The sequence below is a fragment of the Ooceraea biroi genome, chromosome 1 (genome assembly GCF_003672135.1).
Source record: "Ooceraea biroi isolate clonal line C1 chromosome 1, Obir_v5.4, whole genome shotgun sequence".
In the NCBI taxonomy this organism is placed as follows: Eukaryota; Metazoa; Arthropoda; class Insecta; order Hymenoptera; family Formicidae; genus Ooceraea; species Ooceraea biroi.
The window spans coordinates 10,479,206-10,500,151 of record NC_039506.1 but is presented as its reverse complement, the minus strand read 5'-3'; the positions used below and the strand labels follow the sequence as shown (position 1 = coordinate 10,500,151).

Below are 20,946 nucleotides of genomic sequence, written 5' to 3'. Positions count from 1 at the left end.
TTTCTGTTCTGTTTTTATTATATAATTTATTATTATTTATTATTATAAAGCATACTTATATTAAGTAATATTTTTAATTCAGTTAATAAAAGGAGACTTCATATATTATTTTATGTCATGGAATAATTTTAAAGTAAAAGAAATTGTAGCGTACGGAACAAAAGCTTGAATTATATTTTGATTTACAAATACGCATTTTAATTCGGAACCATCACTTAAAAAGAAACAAGTTACTTAATACTTGATGCGTATTATATTTTAACATCTTAGTAAAATGAAGTCTCAAGGACTCAAGACAATGTTTGACGAATCAAAAAGAGAGAAACAGCTTCGAAACTTTTCTTGGATATTCTCCGAACGTCCATGGTATGTTGACATTTCTGCAAGCAATATACATATTTTATTCGGTTGAAGAAGCGCATTTGCATCAGGATGACCTTTAGACTTTAATTCGTGTTGTCTGAAAGGTTTATTTACGATTTCTTTTTCGAAGGGATGTAGGGCTGAGGAAACTAAGGCGGATTGACGCAAATGCATCAATCCGCGAGTAGACTAGCGGTGTCAAGCGGAACAACCTGAGTAACGGAAGTATTTATATTTTCTAGGCGCCTATGTCTCTGCCGCATCCTACAACGCTGACGTCGATACACGCGTCGCTGCCTCATTTTCTACCGTCGCCAGCATTAGCGTCACCGGTTGGTTCGCCCTCATCGCAGCCGAACATAGTCAGCAACGCGCAGTGCTCCACCCTCTTCGTTGCGAACCTAGGCCAGTTCGTGTCCGAGCATGAGCTAAAGGACATCTTCAGCAGGTCAGACATCCTCAAGTTTCATCCTTCTAATTTAGTGGCGGTAGCGCGGTCAAATCGAACGTACAGTCGTGTTCACTTATTGATTTAGTGTATTTATATATTACTTGGCCCACATGTGCGTGATTACCGATAACATTCTAAGAGCTATCGCGAATTATTTGAAAACTGTTTTTAGAATGCACAACGGTCTTCAGGATCAAAGCACATTATCGCCATATGGCAGAAAGGTCGCAAAAATGACACATAATGACGATCAGCCAAATGAAAATATATATTTTTAATTTTGATGTTAATGTTTCTGCTCTCTTGAATCTAATCAGAGATCCGAATTCGATAAAATGAGCGATAAACTATTTCTGGGAAAATTATTTATATTGTTATCCGATATTTTTAGACGAATCTAAGTTTACGTACAATCTTAGCACGTGAAATATTTTTTAAAGATGGTAATTGCTATGACGATTCTGTAAAAGATTGCTTTCATTTTAATACGGAATGTTGCTAATTAATCGTGAAGATTAATTTTGAGAATAATAATAATTACAACAAAAAAGCAATAAATTATATTTATTTAGCCCGCATACACCTGTTGATGGTATATGCGCCTCAAACACGATACGGGTACCGATACACGTGGGTCTTATCTCATTACATGCCACATAGTGGCGATACTAGAATATCGCAGCGCGTTTAAAATATTCGCAATTTGCCGCAGTTGTTCGAAGTATTCGAAATATCTCTGCGGAATAGGCAGGGCGGTTTTTACTGCGAAGACTAATGATATATAATAATACATAATGGAAACCTTGAAATTATTGAGCTTTTTCATTTCCAATACTGGTGGATCGGATCCTGCAATATCTAATTCTTCAATGTTCAAATTACGTCAGAAACTTGTACGATTCTTCTATCTCTTTGGACCTTTTAACGAGAATTCTATATCGTTATATATTTCTAATTACCGCGCTCTTCCAAAATTCGCTTCAGCAGAGAAGACATTTCTTTGATCATGCTAGACTCTAGCAAATTAAACTCTTGCGAATAATTCCACATAAATCAAAGATCAGAGTTCTGCGTTTAGGAGCGACTTGTTACGCTGCTGATGACTTGGCAATTACATGGTTATATAACTTTAGCGAGCGTATATGAGTCCAAGGATTTTTGAATAAAAAACATCGCTAAGAAGCAGCAATTGCGAGCATATATTGATAATGCATTAAACGTATAGAACTTTTCCCGATATTCGATGAGATATTAGCATATTGTTCGTTATATAGGTGTAGCGTCGTAGCCCGCGCGAATCCGATAAGAACAAATCGTGGGCGAGAACCTTCGAGTCATTAGAGACATAAAACGCAGAATCGTAACAAATGGCGGTTGAATTGCTAATTGCGCTCGGTGATATACCCACAATTAGACCTGCCTGCTTAAGTGCAAGCTATCTAACGTATCAGCGGAATTGAAATATGTTTTCCGACTGGGCATTACAGTTGCGCTTGCATAATAAATTATTTTCACGTATCCTGCCATGCGGAACTTCCCACGATCCTGAGTACGCCTTTGATATGCCGTCGTGAATCATTGGAAATTACGAATTCTTTCGATATCAAACGTCCGTCCTTAATCGATTGTACATTAGCTAATATCCCGCGGTCTAATATACGCGTACGTTTTTATATGAGCATAAAAAACAAGCTAAGCTAAGCTAAGCTACCGAGTCCAGAGTCGTTCATTAACTTCTAATTAACGGCGCGAATCCCGAATCACACGTAGTATTTGCACACAATTACGGAATCATAAACAATTGCCCATGAAGCACGAGAAAGTTATACGAACTCATTTCGTAGATTATATTATAAAGTTATACATGGAATTGTCAGAGTATTTAGGTGCTTTTGATAAAATATTGAGAGTAGTTAGTTTGATAACTTTGATTGTAGATTACTATGGTCATCTGTAGTCACCAGATTTGAATAGTTGGATTTTATTAACGAGTTAGCTCTAAATTAATAGAGAATTATATACCGTATGTTTTATGTGTGTTTAATCCACCGATTATAAAAAATTCAAAAGTCGGAACTTCAAAGATTCAGACTACAATGTTTAAAAAGATTTTAAGCGATTTAAACATTTGATAATCGATATATTACAATGTTTAAATTAAATGTAACGATAGTAATAACGTTAAAACGATAGTAATAACGTTAAAACGTGATGACGGGGATTTATTTTAAAAATTATATTAAAAATAATATTTTTAATTAAATTATTATAATAAAGAGATTTATATATGATTTTATAGTCATGAAATAATTTTAAATTAAAAGAGATCGCAGCATACGCAGAACAAAAAACTTGAATTATATTTCAAATAAGCAATTCAATCATTTAAATAGATGTCCTATAGATAATTGTTAATTTGAGCAATGGAATGTGGAGAATTCGCTTGTATTTTATTAATACTCGAAACGCAGAATTCTTATTCATGTTACGTGATATAAAGAATCATTATCATCCATCAATTTCCTTGACGCAGTATAGGAATAATGATCAGAAGAGGCGTCTTGCTCTTTCGAGTTTTGTTAACGGAGATCTGCGCGTCGTGCAACTGTCTCGCAAGTTACTCCGCCAATAGAGGAGCCCTTCTTTTTCCCGTATAATTAGCCCGCGAAATCTCATTATCCCGCAAACCCCGCAGTTCTGCAGTATGAATTCGTAAGTGAGTGCCTGAGTTAATTACACGCGTTTGCACATGCGAGAGGTGTGCTACGCATTCTGCAATTTTCGGTAGCTCGCGAGAATATTCGACGGAGTTTCGTCGTTGGCGACAAGTGCATTGCGCTTGTCTCGTGTAATTCGACTATTGTTCTTGCACTCTGGGTAATTATTTTGCGTAAGCCTGAACGAGAGAGTATGTCTATTAATATAGAAAAAGAATTTGTAAAATTGTTTTTAAGTTCAAGTATAATATATCGTGATGGAAGTACTTCGATCTCTTGTATTTTTGCATGTGATCTAGCATGTTTTAGAATTTGTATTTTACTTAATTGGTGTATAATTTATTCTTTTATTCTGAAAGAAGTTACAACACAAACAAGTGATTTCTCTATGGAAAATTTTCTTGAAAAGACAGATTACGTAGAAGATATGTCGTAAAGTTAATTTGAGGAAAACCAAGTTTCATATGTGTATAAAATTCTATAAACTTTTATAATAGATTCACTGAAATTCTTTGGATTTATTGCAACTGATACAAACTTATAGATTTACACATTTATACACGCTATATGTGATAGATATTGATAGATCCGTGTGCATCGTGATCGTAATATCTAAATTGACATCCTGATTGATGTGTCCGATCTTACAGATTCGCGAGCAATTAAATAAGCACGTTTAAATAATGACCATAGTAATCGACGCCGAAAGATGACAGGAGTGAACAAAGTATCTGTCAAGTATCTGTATACCTAAATCACTCCGCTCGGAGTGTGATGTCGAGATTGCAAGTTCGTCATGAACGCCGAAAGCTTTGTATTAACAGCACCGCCTCCAAACATCACCGACATCCGCTAATCATCTGCCACCGTCGTAGAGCGTAGGCATATAGGACGCACCTGTACTAGTACCCGTACCAATACCAATACCATGCGACTAGTGCCGTTTATTAACTGTCGGTGCGACGAAGGGATTGCATGGAGCGTGGGTGCTTCGAATAATCGATCTACATAATAGTGGATTCGTGTAAATACTCTGTAAATTTCATTCGACATCATTTGAATCCAAAGGGAAAAACACACGAAAACTGTATTAACAAGTTTGCTTGATATAAAATAAATAGCACAATAGCGATCAATTTAACAAGGTTTCATTATGTGCAAATTTCTCTTTATTTGAGTAAAAAGAGTTAAATTGCCTCACGAATTAATCGTTTAATTAATTTCGAGAGGTAATTGCAACTATTTGTACAATATTTTAGCTATTTTCAGAGTTTTTACGATAATAATAATAGCTATATTTCATAATCATCGTTATATAAAATAAAGCTTCTTTTTATTAATTTTTATTAATTAATTAATTTATTAATTAATTCGTAATTTGCTTTAATATTATACTCGTACACACTGTACAAAATTAAATGAAATTTCGAGAATAGTAAGCGCGCATACGCGTGAAATTTTCGGGAATAGCAAGCACGCATACGCGTGAAATTTTCGAGACTAGCAAGTTCACGCATACGCGTGAACCAGAAAACAAAAAACAATTTACAGTTTTCAACGATCGAAATTTGATCCCGAACTTGTGTGTCGCATCCTCTCTGTGTAATTACCTTATGTCGGCACCATAGCCTGACATCACCGACACTGTCAATGGCAATCAAGCAGTAACCAAGACCTCCGCCAACCCCCTCTAAAACACCCTTTACCAAAGTACTGTCTTTACAACTAACTAGAGCACGTATTGTACGCTTCTCTTATTTGTGCACAGTTTTCCTGGTTTCTCCCGGCTTCGTATGCACACGAAGGGAGGGTCGCCAGTGGCCTTTGTCGAATACCAAGACGTTCGCTACGCGGCCCAGGCGATGGCCACTCTCCAAGGATCCTTTCTCCTCTCCTCCGACCGGGGAGCAATACGAATCGAATATGCAAAGTCAAAAATGGCCGAGGTGGGCTTTACAAATCTCTGGATCGAAGTAGGTTTCACTTTATGCTACGATAGACCGCTGCAAAAGACGCGGGGACGGCTCTATTCGCGATAGGCGAGCGTTTTTCTATTTTTTATACTTGAAGAGGTGTTCGTTCTCTCGATTCCATCACTTGGGCGAGGATGATAGCTCGGGAAACATCTTAACATGTGCGAAGGATTTTTGCAAAACCGTTTCTCGCATACTTCGCACATGCCGAGAGCCTTGGAGGAGAATGTTCGTCAAGCAAGGTCAAGCGAGGAGAGCTTGCATACTTGAACTCTTCGAACACCCAGAGCCCTCACTTGCGCGCCTAAGCTCTTAGCACGAGTGTTTACTATGGTCTAGCACGATGCCCTTGCACGTACGCGAGACTCTGGGTGGTCCTTTCTACAGTAGAGCCGCCTCTGTGATCAACGATGAATACGTAGGGCTGTGCTTTCGTTGATATTTTATTACATTATATTTGATCACTTTTCATTGAAGGCGCTAATAGTTAAGGCATCACATTTGAATAAGAGAAGTTTTATTATATTTTATAATATAGAACTTGACGTAACATTTCTGAGACAATAGATTGAACCCGGAATCTCCCGCTAAAGCAACAAATTAAATAAGTTTGGAAAGTGAGCAGGAAATCAATAGAAAAATATAATTGTTAAAGATATACATAAAATGTAGGATAAAAGATACAAAGAGAAATAATAGTATTGAAATAAAACTGCTTTTATTTTATGAAGAATTATATATTTTTATAATTATCTGTTTGCTTGTAATAAGCTTTACAAGATCTATTACATGCTTTGGAATGGCATTTTATCAATATCTCGAGCACAGCTGTGCGTCTTCGTCCAGGAACGAAACTGGTATAATTTTAATGAGATCGGATTTTCATGTTATAGACAGAAGGAAATGTCTCTATTACGCATTTATAAAATCGTATTCGAGAGTACTTCAACGACTATAAATTCTTTCGTAGTATTAAGTATCGATTTTACGAGTACATCAGATATTGCCAATACAATATCAGTTTCGATCCTTGCTTTTGTCGTCGGCACCGAAACGCATTGAGGTGGATTCTGGATCCAATTTTTCGGTCATTATTCGATCTAATTCGCGTGGTTTCGACCTCGTAGGCGTAAAATCCGCGTTTTGAGATGACAGTGGCGTTGTCACTTCGAAGGCCAATTAAATTCGGTCAAAGGACCGACAATAACTGTTCTGTCAAAAACTTACGTTCAAACGGCGGATGGTTGGCACATACGCATGCTGATACCAATTGCCAATCGTCCATCACCGTTGTTAATCGCCTAGCAATCGCGCGAAAGCTGCCGATATTAATCCGCCTATCTTCTTTTTTCTTGTGTTCATCTTTCTCTCTCTCTCTCTCTCTCATTATTTGATTGACATATATATTTGCAATTGAAATAGCGGAAATAGCCGATTTTAAGCCATTGTGTTATATTCTTTTCATTTTCTTTTTTAATATCTGCATTTTAATAATATCAAAATCAATACGAGATTTCAAATGGAAGCCTGAAACCGTTCTAATTTCAAAGAAATCAGATTTTAATATTCAGACATGCGAGAATGATGTTTAAGTTTATTAGCGACGGTGGAAGCGCGATATTTCGTAATAAACAGCACATTTTACTTTATCTATATCAGTATTTGCATTTATATAGCGTTGCAAATCGAATTTATCCGAGTCGTAATACTTCGAAATCCTGGACTGTACAAGTTTTTTTCTGTTTCTGCTGCAACACTTTCTTTTTATATTCCTTCTTTATTGATGCTCGTTCATTTACCTATTCGTGCCATGTAATTTCCTTTATAAGAGAACCTTTCCTTACCATTCGTACGTTGATTTCCTCTGTATCAGATTTAGTTTTGTTTTACGACTGTATCATATCGATACATCGAGCACTATACACTGTCCTGTAGCAATGACTAATCGGTTGTAATAACGCTTGGGAAGAAATTGAGGGGGGTATTGCAATGTATTATAGTCGCTTAAAAATTATTTAAGAAAATTAATAACATTTAAAATCTTAATTTTAAATAAGTTTTTATCGATCTCTGTGATGTAACATTTATTATGATAACAAAAATTTTTAATCCTTTTGTTATTTAATGATTGTGGGTGTGCATTTTAAAATTTTATTGACATTCATAATTTATTCCTATTGTTATATTGCAGAGAAGATGCATTTTTTAAGTTTTATAAATAGCAGACATTAGTAGAGTAAACAGCACAAAAAGCGCTTGATATCGCTACGTTTAATTTATTTTTCGATTTAATTTTGATCAATCTGAACGAGGCGAACTTTACGAAGTACATTACAGTAAAAGTGACGTATAAGATAAAAAAGAGAAAAATTAAACAAAACGATGATTCTGAGGTTCCGCTTTTACTCAGGATCGTATTTCCGCCGATGAAGGAAGAGACCCGTCGGACATTAAGGATCGATTCCACTTACGTAATTTAAGGCTGAACTAAGTTCGCAGGGGTTATTCAACCGCTAAAAGGACTGAACTAATTAATTAGCTAAGTAATTAAGTTGTGTTAAATGAAGTTGGCAGAGTCGTTTGTTTAGCTAAAATATGGAAGCAACGCTAAATAAAAGAGCGATGGTAATAATCTTTAAAAGTGGCGACAGTCTTGATAGTATTTGCGTACATGCTAAGAAATATTTTGCATCATCTTTCGATTAAGCACGAATAATTATTTACATGAAAATTATGAAAAACTTGGGAATTTAATGCAAAAGGATCTAAATCTTTTTTAATTCCCGTGAATGTTTGATATTATATATTATTAGTTCTTTTATTTTTATTCAAAATAGGTTTTTTTACGCAATATGATTTTAAAGACTTAAGGACAAATAAACGCGAATAAATGCGATAAGCAGATACCGTTATCTCCCCGAAATGTTATATCTGAAAAAGGGTTTATGTTTGGGCAAAAGTATGCCATCAAAAATTGATCGAATACGCTACAAAAGAACGCTGCAGATCGCTCGACCTTCCTCTTTGAAATCATTGGATCGATATCGCTTGTTTGCGGTTGCGATTGTGCCGTAACTTGTTTATTCATACGTGACGCCGAAAAGTTGCGATTGGTCACGCTATAAATGAAGCTGCGACCATATATCGACCTTCCCATTTTCGAATTAAGCGATCGATACTTCGCTTGGGGCTGGGCACAGCCGACACGTCATCGTTAATTCACTTGTTTTATGGAGACGTCTGGCACCGCCGTCCACCTGGTGGAATATCCGATAAATTAAAAACTCTTGCTCTTTTCTCTAAGCTAACACATCTATCCCATGAATATTTTCCCTTTTTTTCGTTCCCAACGCACGCGTATTTCCACATGGAAAAACCTTTCGTATTTATGTTTTTATTAGACGAACTAGAAACGTTTTACGGGATCATTGGAAAACGGAAGAGAAAACCCGGAGGAATTGTTGACCGATTGAACTTTTTAATTTTCACGTTTTAGACTTTCAGATTTCGCATTTCTGGAATTTATTTGCGCTTACACAACTTTTGAAATTTGTAAGTCTTTCGCTTTTTTAATTTATTTTATTTTATTTGATTTTACCGTACATAATGGCATATTTGAATCTTTGGATTCTCTATTGTAAATTTATTGTATTCTTTGTTGTAATATAAAAGTTCATATTGTTATATATTAATATAAATAACATAAATCTATATACAAAAGCTGTTATTTTCCTTTCAACATGTTTGTATTACTGACATATTGCATATACATATATATTGCACATTATAAAATAACATTATGAAAAATTATTTGTACGAGATTTACTTGGTTTATTTTCTTATTGATATTGCACTACTTTCGGTCTACTGCGATATGTAAATATATCATGTTCATAAAATCTCGGTTCGTTCCCGCGAGGATTCGTTCCCAAGACAGAAGAAAATTCAATCTATTCACCTATATCCTCGTATTTCGCTTCCCCTATGCTATGTGCCCTCCTTTTCTTGGCCGCATGCGTGCCCGTTCTTCGCTCAAGAGCTTGGAGCAGGTCGTGAAAGAGCGCTTTTCAGCACAGTCACGTCCTAATGAGGTACGCAAATTACTCAATGGCAAGACGTCGCATCTTCACGTGGACGCTTCTTATTCAGTAACGAGACAAATGTAGGTTGTCCTTTTATCCACACTCGGACATTCAACTGTCTTTCTTCAAACTGTCATCACGTGTGATTTATCGGGCACTGAGATGATGATTATACATTGTTAATACGCCTTGACCAGCCGTTGGATTTTTCGCCTCATTCACAGGATCATTATGTTGTTTGATGCTCATCCTTGAACTCAGAAATACTCAAAGAGACTTGAGTTTTTAAATATTTTATTCTTAATGATATTTAATTCTTATAAATATTTAATTCTTACAGATCTCATTAGTTATTATTAAAGCTTTAAATCGTTTTTGTTTCTCAATACATTTGAGTAATACTTTTCAATTAATGGTTACAGCGCAAAGATGATGCAAAATTACATATTATCGCGCGCGTATTATTACAAATATTTATTCTTCCGTAGTAATGAGAGCGTTAAACAGAATTGTTATCTTTCTAGAAACGGTAATTTATCTCTAAGGCGATCTCGCGTATTCGTAACAATTACCTGCGATTGAACGTGAGTGGAAATTGTTTCGTTGTGATTAGACAACTGCTCGTACATCTCGATTGTGCCGTACGACTTATTCTAATCGCTCGCCTCGACCTTTTTCAGGGATCAAAGAGACAAGAAAACGGCCAACCTTAAGATCGACATCAACGGCATGTAAGGAGGTGGTGGACCGGCCGATCCGCAGGAAACGACAGGATGCGCTCTCATCGATAGGATAGAATATCTACCGGAAAGCGGGACACATGCAAGGAAGAGACACATCCACACAGGAGGCCGTACATCGTCGAGCAGTCGAGGATTCGTCGGAAGGAGATTGGAGGAAGCAAACGCTGAAGCACGTAGACACACACATACATACATACATACAAACGTACACACGCAGGATAAAGGAAAAAGGGAGAAGCACAGAAATTGTGAACGTGGCTGGATGGACAAGGATTTCGATTGTCCTTCCATCCGAAAGACATATATATATATATATATAAAGGCATATATATATATGTGTGTATGTCTTTATATATGTATAAATATATATATATAGCGGACACAGCGGACGGTAGGCGAATTCTGTAAATTTTTCACGCAGAGCGGAGGCGTGCTAATTCGCACGACTCTGACGGGGGGCCCAATGTAATCACGTAATATTCCTAGGCATGTATATTTTTTAATGAACTTAACTTATCGATTCGCGTACCTACCTTTATCTACTATTTATTTTCACTGTGTCTTTGATCGCGATCGACGACGACGAAGCGAGAAGAAGGAACAAGTGGATAACAGAAAATCACAGAGGGGAAAGCGAAAGAGCGGAGTGAGCGTAGCGAGAAAGCGTATTTTATTTTTCACATACATTTGTGTAATGTAAAAAAGGAAGGCACCCATCGCGACAGTCCTTACACCTTACATCGTGATACTTGTTCCACAAGCACGCATACGTACACACAGACACATACAAATACACACACACACACACACACACAGAATCTCTGGAAAACTTATTGAGAAAATACATCGAGCTCGAGCTTTCTAAATTATTATCAATGATACGTTGTTTAAAAAGGCAGGAAAAGGCTTTTTTAAGAGGAGTATAATATCTCGCGCTAAAATGAGGCTCACTGATCGATGCGTGATTGTAAGCTGTTGCGTGATGCGAACCTTGGTGGCAGCTCCAACACGAGAATTAATTCCACATACTGAAACGGAACCAAGCGAGGCAAAGACATCAAGCTTAATACCAAAGGTGCCCTAAGAAGCATGTATTTATGTTTTATCATTGGCGCATCGCGCGAGGCACGAGCGCACGTACATTTAACTATTATAACTTGTTAAGGGAAGTTTAGTATCCTAGGAGAGGGTGAGAATGAGAGGAGAAAATGAAGAAGAGCAAAGAAACAAGAGAATCCAGGTGAAAGTAAAAAGAGAATTGGATGTGCAAATGAGAGAGAGAGAGAGAGGGAGAATGTCTGTGAAAAAACTAGAAAGAGAGAAAGAGTAACTGAGGAAGAACGAGAGAGAGAAAGAATGAGATATTAGTTAAAGTAATAAATAATCTTATATATATATATATATATATATAAATATACATAACGAACGCGAACATATCATAGAGTTAAGCTTGTAGATGAAAAATTAAAGAACGATAAGGAAAGAACACGAGCGATTGCTTCACCGTATGACAAAGTTGTGTAGTGCGTGTGAAATGAAGGAGAGAAAGAGAAAGAAAGAAAAGAGAGAGAGAGAAACGCAAGTGGAAGAAAGGAGGATGGTGGTGTGCCCCGCGCGTCAGAAACGACGGCCAACTCGGCACGTAATTTGCCCAAGTGCCTTCCTGTTGGTCGAGTCACAAACTGTAATCGGTAGCGCGTTACAACATACATAGGTCTCGTCCCGATTTTTCGAACTCCAAAAGAGAGAGAGAGTACTACCAGCGGCGCTTCTCTATACGTGCAATTGTATCCGAAATACAACTCCAATTCGCCTCTCTGTTGCCCTGTCGCCCTCCTCTTTCCTACCCTCCTTCTCTCTCACCTTCTCGATGGCGGAAAGCTGCAACGGCACACACTGAAGATCTCGCAATGATTCGGGGATCAAAGGCGAGTCTTTGGTGAAGTTTTAGTCTGCGAGCGAAACGCGCCCGATGGTCAAACGAGCTTTGCGAATATCTCTAATGGCTGACGTAGCTGATAGTAATTTTTCTTTGACACATGCTTGGTTTCTTTTCGGCTTCACTGTACTCGGGTTGTTTTTTTAAAAAAACTTCAGAATTTTATTTCAAGAATTGATATTAAGAAAATAAATACCCAAATAAGAAAAAGAAGATACGACTATTATATTGATAACAAAAGCACAGGGCACATCGATAGTTGAAGAAAATAATTGGAAGAAAAGCGGATTGGAAGAATGCAAACGTAGTAAAACATTGCGGGAACAGCTTTCGATAGTTTCTCATGCAGCATCCGCCGACGAGTTATCCAATTTCACGACCATTCGATCACGACCAACTTTCCTATCCTTCGTTATATCACTGGGCATTTATTACACGCAATTAACGCAAATGGCGGTTAATTAAAAGAATGAAAATAGCTGCCGATTAACAGTGAAGTATATCGATACTGGCGATCATCCACCGCCGCGCTCGGGCGAACTGATCGATCATTCATTGTCACCGATCGCCTTCCATCGTCGTCATCGATCGTCAAAAGTCATGCGCCAGCATGTTCTTTATTTCTCTACGGGAAGCGAGTGGAGAGTACTGCGTTAGAAATATTATTCTGCGATACTGAGACTTGAGGAGCACGCGATATATCGAATTGAGGTTGCTAGAAAGTAAAAGGATAACGGAACAAACTAAAAGAATACTGTTGTCTGGCAAACGTTCAAGTTTCCGTCTTAACCCTTTGCACTCTTGTTTGAGTCCTACTTCACATATCAATGCGTAGATTATAGGATGAAAAGGGTTAATGATTAATATTTTGTAATTTTATGCATTTGGACTTGATGCTATAGCTAATTAACAAGCTACTGCGATAAAATGTGATTTACCAAACTTTAGAAAGTATAATCGTACTAAGTTATAATCCTACTGAGGCCTTACATTTTGCGAAATAATAAAATGGACTGAAATTTGAATCGTCCCTCGCATGAGAGCATCGATGATGTTTGTGTATTAAAAAAAAAACGCTGAAACGTACATGCAGTTAAATCTCACAAAGAAGCTAAATTTCATTGGTATATTATTGCAAGCGAAAGAGTTTTTCGGAAAAGATAATGTACTGAAAATCCGAAATATGCACGATTGGCTCTCTTCTTTAAGAAGTATCATAATATTTTAATTTGCGATATAAAAAAAATATAATATATATATTAATATTAATAAGAGCGCAAAGGGTTAATCGGATGCATTAAGTATCAAAGATGAAGACTCGGAAAACTCTCGTTAAGAGCTTCGAATCCGTCGGCGATGGTCCAGAAAGAAGACAAATATCTAGCGAAAGAGAAGAGATAGGAGGGGAAATGTAGCGAGGAGGATAACAAGGACTGTAGAAAATAACTTTAGATAATGTGGCCGTGATCGCTCGAGTACGATCGCGAAGGATGATCGTCGATCATGGAAAAATACGAAGGTGCGGCGCGGCAAACGCATTACTCGATGTATTTAATAATAGTTCGTTATTTTGTAATTAACGTTAAGAGGCGAATTCGTCGTTATCCACAATCGGATTCGATGAATCGTTAGATTGAATTTTAAAGTGCTTTACAAGTGAAATAACACATATCAGTAGATAGTACGCTATTATTACATTAACATAGAGTGGTATTCACATAAGGATATTAGAGATTAATATAAAATATAAAAAAATATATATATACATATATCTACAGATAGATATATATATATAAAGAAAAATATATATATATATAATTATAAAATATCGCGCGACACGTTAAAGTACAGGGGTGAAAAGTACATGTCAATCAGATATTTTGTACCGTCTCTAGGAAATTATTCTAGCGAATCTGATTCATTTGTTTTTGATAAATATATATAATATATGCGTATAGGCATATGAATACAATATAGTGGAAGCGAATCATGTGTAATGTGTACCGAACGCGAATGTGTTCGGCATCCCAAAGGATCATTTACTGAGCGGGAAACTCGAAGAAAATCGTACAGTCAACATTCGATGAATGTAAATGAGAAAATTAATTTTTTTATTGCAGATTAGAAAATATAGAAAATATCGAAGATATAAAGATATATTAATTTACGAATTATATATAGTTCATATCTTAAAGGTAAATATATATGAAGATAAATATCTATACATATCTGCACTTTTCTCATAAACGCAAGAATTCATGGACCAAAAGAATGAACAAGTACATAATGCAAATGCTTTAAAACGCGTTCTCAGAATTTATATTTTTAACGCACATAATTCACAAGACGAAGTATTGCAACTTGCAACAGCTTGAGTTATAATCGATCGTACGATTTTCTCTTCGAGGAAACACGCTCCCGTGGTAATGACATCGAATCCTCGGTCCACATGATTGATCCACTGTATGTTTCGGAAAAAAATTACAACTTCAGTGGCGTATGCATGCTGGAAGCATCTCAAAATTTTATCTACATATAATGAGAACTTGGCGCCCGTGTAAAGCTGAAAACTGAAAAGAGAGAAAAAGCGAAATCAGAGAACACGAGATCACCAAAGATGTATGGCAATGTATCTCAATCCAAAGATTACCGATAAACCTCACAAAGATAATGTCACGCTGTGAAAGAACACTAAAATGTACCACTCGAATTCGCTAAGTTCTAAATCGATCTACCATAACAACAGCGCCCAATAAAAAAGATCGGAGACGGACGTGCGAATCGCGCGGAAACATAATCTGCCTTCGCTTTCGGCTTCTTCTTCGCAGATCTCGATTCCGTCCTCGTAGGAAAGTCCTGCGGCAGGATTGATCTTCGAGATTCCAAAGTCTTTGCGTTATTGCAAAACTGCTCGACAGTAGTTGCCACTTTGTTTTTTTAGCATCGTGTTTACCGCTAAGCATAATTATTCAGCTTGTGAGATTTCATTGATTGATTAATGTCAAATCAAGACTAAAATTGGATAGTCGTTCTTGTTCTATTAGATGCATCAAGCGATAGAGAGACATCGATGGAATTACAATTGTCAGAAATCATTTGCAATCCAATCTTTAATCTTTTCACAAAACACATTTTAGGATCGATGACGTTAAATGGTTAAATCATCCTGCCGATGTGAGAAATGCTTGGGAAATGATTAGGCGCGGAAACAACGTGATTGAACAAACGAAATTATTGAACGTTACGTTTCATTTATTACGATAAATAAATAAATAAATTGCAAGATAGAAATTTGTCGATATCGAAAGGGCTAAGGGATAGGTATTTGCACGCTCATATGGCAACCAAAATTAATGACACTCCTTTTATCCTGACCACACTCTGAAAGTACGGTTCACCGTCGGATAATTTCGTCGGGATACTGAAACGGAAAGTGAAAGTGAAAGTGAAAAAGCGTATGTAAAGCAAGGCTAAAAACGTATGTATGCGTTATACCTAGATCAATTTTTTAACGCGCGAGTTGCGAGATACTGCGGATTTGCCGCGGCGGCAGATGTATCGAGTAACGAACAAAGTCTCGCATATAAAATATATATTTCGCATCTTGACCGGTGCGAAAAGGGGGATTTATACATTCCAGAATGACAAATGACCCACAAAGAGACGTATGATAACTTGAAGGAACGAAATGCTTTCCTATTATCTGAATACGATTTTAATAACGGACTCGAGCAGTCGCACGAACGTGTAACGTCGTTCTAATATCGAATTATATCGTACGTCGCGATGTTTTATGGGGTTTTATAAGCTCGCAAAGTAGAGGTAGTTAAGTAATCATAGACTGTTCTACATAGCTGTTAATCGTGATTAATCACGTGCGCTTTCTGTGGTATTTAGTTGATCTGTCATTGATGTTACATTCGTCTGACGAAGCGACGTAAGTAAAGACGAAGTTCGGCGAATATACATGTATCGTGAATAGACTTCGACATCTCGACAAGCAGCTGCGAACAGACATCTATATTTTTTTCCAGTAGAATTTTCATTAGAGAACGTTCGAAAATGTACATTGCAGTAACGCTCCTTGAAGAGCAGCGTATTTAGTTTACATGAAAATTATATATTATTATATAATATTTTTTTCAGTAATGGAATCAGACGTGTGAGAGTATTTGAGTAGATTTCTAGTAATCAATAGGATGTCTGTTCGGCGCCAGCGACCGAAATCAGAGTAATTCTTTATCTGGAAATAATTCGAGTAATCAAGCGGCTCGGAGACGCACGTATGTGCGGGATCGAGGATAGAGTTAATTTTTACACTACTATTGTTACAGCTTAATCATGAATTTGATTTGTTATTTAGCAGCAGTATACAAGCGGCTTGCGAATCTCTATTAAAGATTATGCTCGAGTAATTGTGCGTGATCGCTCAGCGTAGCGAAGCTGTTTAATCAGATACATAATCGCTGTTGTGCGAAATACCAAATACCGAGCAGTGCACTGGAATGATTAAAAATTATTATTGGGATATATAAGAATTGGAATTCTAAAAACGAGATGAAATTAAGATCGCGCGGAGTTAAGAGAGTGTGTTAAATAAATGTACTTTGTAAAATCATATAGGAAGAAAATTCAATCCAGGTTGTACTGGATTGTGGAGAGGCTAAATAACAAAAATTCAACATAGACGTTAAACCAGTAATTATTAATTACATAATCTATTAATTAATTTTTTAATAGGGCATTCATTAGCTTTTTATATATATCATGTGATTGTATTATATTTATTTATAAAACTGTGTTAGAGGGAAATTGATATTATTATTACGTCGCTTTGCAACTTTTTGCCTGAATTTTTCTGTAAATCTGAGTAATTTCTTCTCTAAGGAATTTCGAATTTTCTTCGAGCGAGAAAGAAGTCATTTCGCGCGATCGTTCGGCATCCTCGCGTTGATCCTCTAACTTGAGAAATTCGCTCAGTATTTCGATGCATTCCTTCGAGACGAATATTCTTTGAGGTATGAGTACCTGAAATTCTATTTGATTATTTATTATTTGCGCGACACGTGCAAACAATCCCAAAGAGTGAAAGATGTTACTTTGCGTCTTTATGCGAAAATATTCTCGTGATTATTATAATCATCGTTCAAGAGCCGAGAATCGACGAGTACTAGTTGGTCCTTGTCAATTATTGTCAATTGCCGTTTTTTTACCTTGTCGCACGAATTGTATTGATAATCACATAGTCATTACGATACATTATGATGCATTCATCGGGATGAATCAAATTTGGCTTCAAATATATCATAAATCACATAACATGAACAGAAAGTATTTCCATTGTGCAAATCTTAAAAATTAATTCTTTGAAATTCTAATTGATTGTTTCGTTGCAGAATATATTTCGATAAATGCCGTAGAAAAATCGCAAAGATCATCAATCTAACTGGCGTTTTTTTACAAGCGCTGGTAATTTGACTTAAAAATTCGGAGGGCAATGATTGGATGATTTATGTCACCGTGAATTACAACACGATTATTCGTTTCCATCACCTGTTCATTGCTACTAATTTAACTGTATAGTTACAATGTATCACATATGTAATGTATTTATTTTTTCAATTTTTATAGAGGAGGAGCATTGAATTATGCAAGCATCTTTTAATTCCGTGTTGCAACACAACGTAAACTGTGTCTCAAGTCTGTATCTGGATTGTGCAATGAAATTTTCGTGAATTCCGTTCACCATGGCATAATTCCATCCAATGATCGACGACGGCCCTTACACCCGTCCAAGTCGCGATCGCAAGATCGAATCACAACGACGATTACGTCAAGATCGAGATCACAAATTCGAAGGGAGGTTGTGCGTACGAGCGAGAAGAAAAGGGCGCCTAGAAAAGGGGGTTTTCACAGTAATCGGATATCGAACAGTACAGTACTTATTTAGAGGATCTTTCGAGATGAAAAGAGTTGGAACTTATAATCGCTTAGTTGATTATTTACGCGTCTGCGTGTATGTGTCGTGTGTGTATTGTTGTATGCCTCTGCATGAGTGTACGTGCATCCGTATTGTACGTGTGTATATGCGTGCGAATCCGTGTTCATGAAGGCGTTTGTAGACGGTGATACAGCCGGATGTCTACACGACGAACTGTGGTACTTCGTACCAAGCAGCTTCCGGTCGCGGAGCCGGATCTTTTTGAGGAAATTATGTGAACGCGAGATGTAGAACGCGAGAAGAGTCGCTCATCCTGATCTTGATCTTGCTTTGGAAAAATAATGTAATATTCATGAGGCGTTCCAAAGTCAAGATAAACATGGGGAACTCTTGTTGCGAACAACCGCAGGAGTAATTTATTCATCTGTCAACGAAAGTTATACCGATATTCCTGATCTTGTAAATCGTGATGAATTAGACGAACGGTTTATACGGAGACGAGACGGGAATTCTAGAATTATAAGCTTATTCTCTTTATAAGCGTGTTCATAGTGTGATCCGTGGAGTCTCATGTTGTTACAGACCTCGCCGATTCCGCTTTCTGGATATGCGAATTGCCGATTTATACACGTGTTTGCGGATTAATACCAAAATTACGAATATCCGTATATCTGGTATCCGTGTGAAGACATGAATTTATAATGTTTTCACTTCGAACGAATCCGTAAATCTGGGTATTTCTAAGTCTGTAGAGATAGAATTTACGCTCAGGTGGATTTTATGCACGCATATTGTGTTACACCCGATGTATGCCCCGGTCCTGCGTGATTGGAGTCTGCATTTTCGCAGATGCTTCAAACAAATTAAAAAATATGAACGCGTAAAACATTATTAAATCGTCTTTACTAATCTTCTGACAGGGTCAATGCTCGGAATATGAATTTATTCCAACACAAATTCGCGTTTGAGCGATATGATTGATGATGATTTTAAGTTTCGCACACATTCCACGCAGTCGAAAGATTGAAATTAGTTGATCGCTGTTAATGCTAAATGCGCGTTGTGAATACACCTTGAGAATTTTAATCGAACTTTAACACGCACGTTTTGTAATCGCTGTTTCGTGAATATGCCAAAGACAAACCTGCGCAATAAATGCTGCGATATGCGCAATCTGAGTTGGGAGGGAGAGAAACGGGAGAGAAAAAAAAGAGAGAAATGATAGAGAGAAAGGGAGGAAGAAAGAGAATATGACAATCACACGAATCACAGGATCGAACAGTAACTGAAGATACTAGGATCGTTCAATTTGAATCGCTCAATTTGCAGTGAAAAAAATACCGAAGAGGAAATACATAACTGCTTTTGATACTTATACACTGTGCAGCGATGTGTACAATATTTCAAAAGTAATAAAAAATGCGCGCCCTTATATTCCTAACATATCAAAAGCGGCGAAATCAATCGATCATTCACGATGCATTCGTTATCAAATGTATGCCAGAGTACTCTGTTTTTAATTATTATTTATGTTAATAATTTATCTCAATAATTATTAGTTTTATTCTGTTTCACAGAATTCTGTTTATAAGTAGAAAAGAAAGAAGATGAAGAAATGAATAGATCGATCTAGTATCAAGTATCGCAAACGTAATACGTTTGTCTTAAAATGCAACCTTCGCCAAAGTTTATTGCGGATAAATTGTTTTGGTATTAATATTTATTGATAAAAGCAGCAACTTCTTTTCAATTCTGCAACCTGTGATTCGTAAAAGTGTCTACACTGCATTTAATGTTTTTTTCGTATTATGTTTATTAGATCTTTAATAATATCCCCTTAAAGTTTAAAAGTTACAATTTAAACATAATAAAAATTGATCGAAATTATTTAGTAAACCAGAGAGATTTATTTGGTTGTATCGGACATGATAAACGATTCGATTCTTAATAGTTCAGTTTTAGGTAACATCAGATGACTCGCAGAGAATTATTAGCTTTCTTTCATGCGAATTGTAGGCGTATGAAGCGTAGTAAATGGTGGAGCATTTCGCTGAGCTAATCGCTACAATTAATTAAGGGCACGCAGTGGACCACATTCGTCGTTCGTAGACAACCGCGGGCGTTCTGTGGCGTTCATTAATCGATAGATGCACCCGTGTCTTACATTTATATCCGTCTGTATGTATGTGTAAGGAACGTGTCTCTTTGTGTAGCTATATTATCCGTGTATTTATTTGCGTGTTGTTTCTAGATTCACATATTGCGCGCGTGTGCACGCGGCTTCAATTTGCGGATTCCGCGGTGTCTGGGGGTGGAAATAATAAAAATTGAAACGATAATCGAAGGGGGGAGGAAAAAGACACATACGGACGTTGACGGTGGTACGCGTTCACGGAAAACGGAGCGAATGTTCTCTATCACGCGAATCTCGACGTATGCGTGTATATGTATATATACGTATGATATGTATATGTAAATATGTAATAGTCTATTGACTGATATCGGCGTCGTAGAGATTGGAGATTGGCTCAAATGCATCGTGGGGACTCTTTGCCTTAACGTACCTAAGCGTAAAGGAGTTTTGAGTTTTTCTTAGCTTTTCCAACTATGTACATTAAGCTACGTAAATCTTTAAAGATATCTTCGATCTTCAAAGATACGAAATCTTTAAAGATATATGTCTTTAGGACCCCCATGTGATGGAATTATTGTAGAAAAATTTTTGAATTTGGAACGT

General features: G+C 36.8%; 1 protein-coding gene across 4 annotated transcripts in view; it reads left to right on the top strand.

The window, feature by feature from the left end:
• The window catches only part of LOC105286702 (protein couch potato), a 67,064-nt gene extending 47,256 nt beyond the window's left edge, over nucleotides 1-19,808 (top strand). The window contains exons 7-9 of one of the 4 annotated variants that reach the window (XM_011351835.3): nucleotides 606-811; nucleotides 5,300-5,477; nucleotides 10,267-19,808. In XM_011351835.3, coding sequence (XP_011350137.1) covers nucleotides 606-811; nucleotides 5,300-5,477; nucleotides 10,267-10,299 — 417 coding nt within the window. In that variant the 3' untranslated portion in view covers nucleotides 10,300-19,808. Of the gene's footprint in view, nucleotides 1-605; nucleotides 812-5,299; nucleotides 5,505-10,266 lie in introns of all 4 variants that reach the window. The other 3 variants (XM_011351833.3, XM_011351834.3, XM_011351837.3) reach the window with 3 other exon arrangements.
• Nucleotides 19,809-20,946: the final 1,138 nt, after the last annotated feature.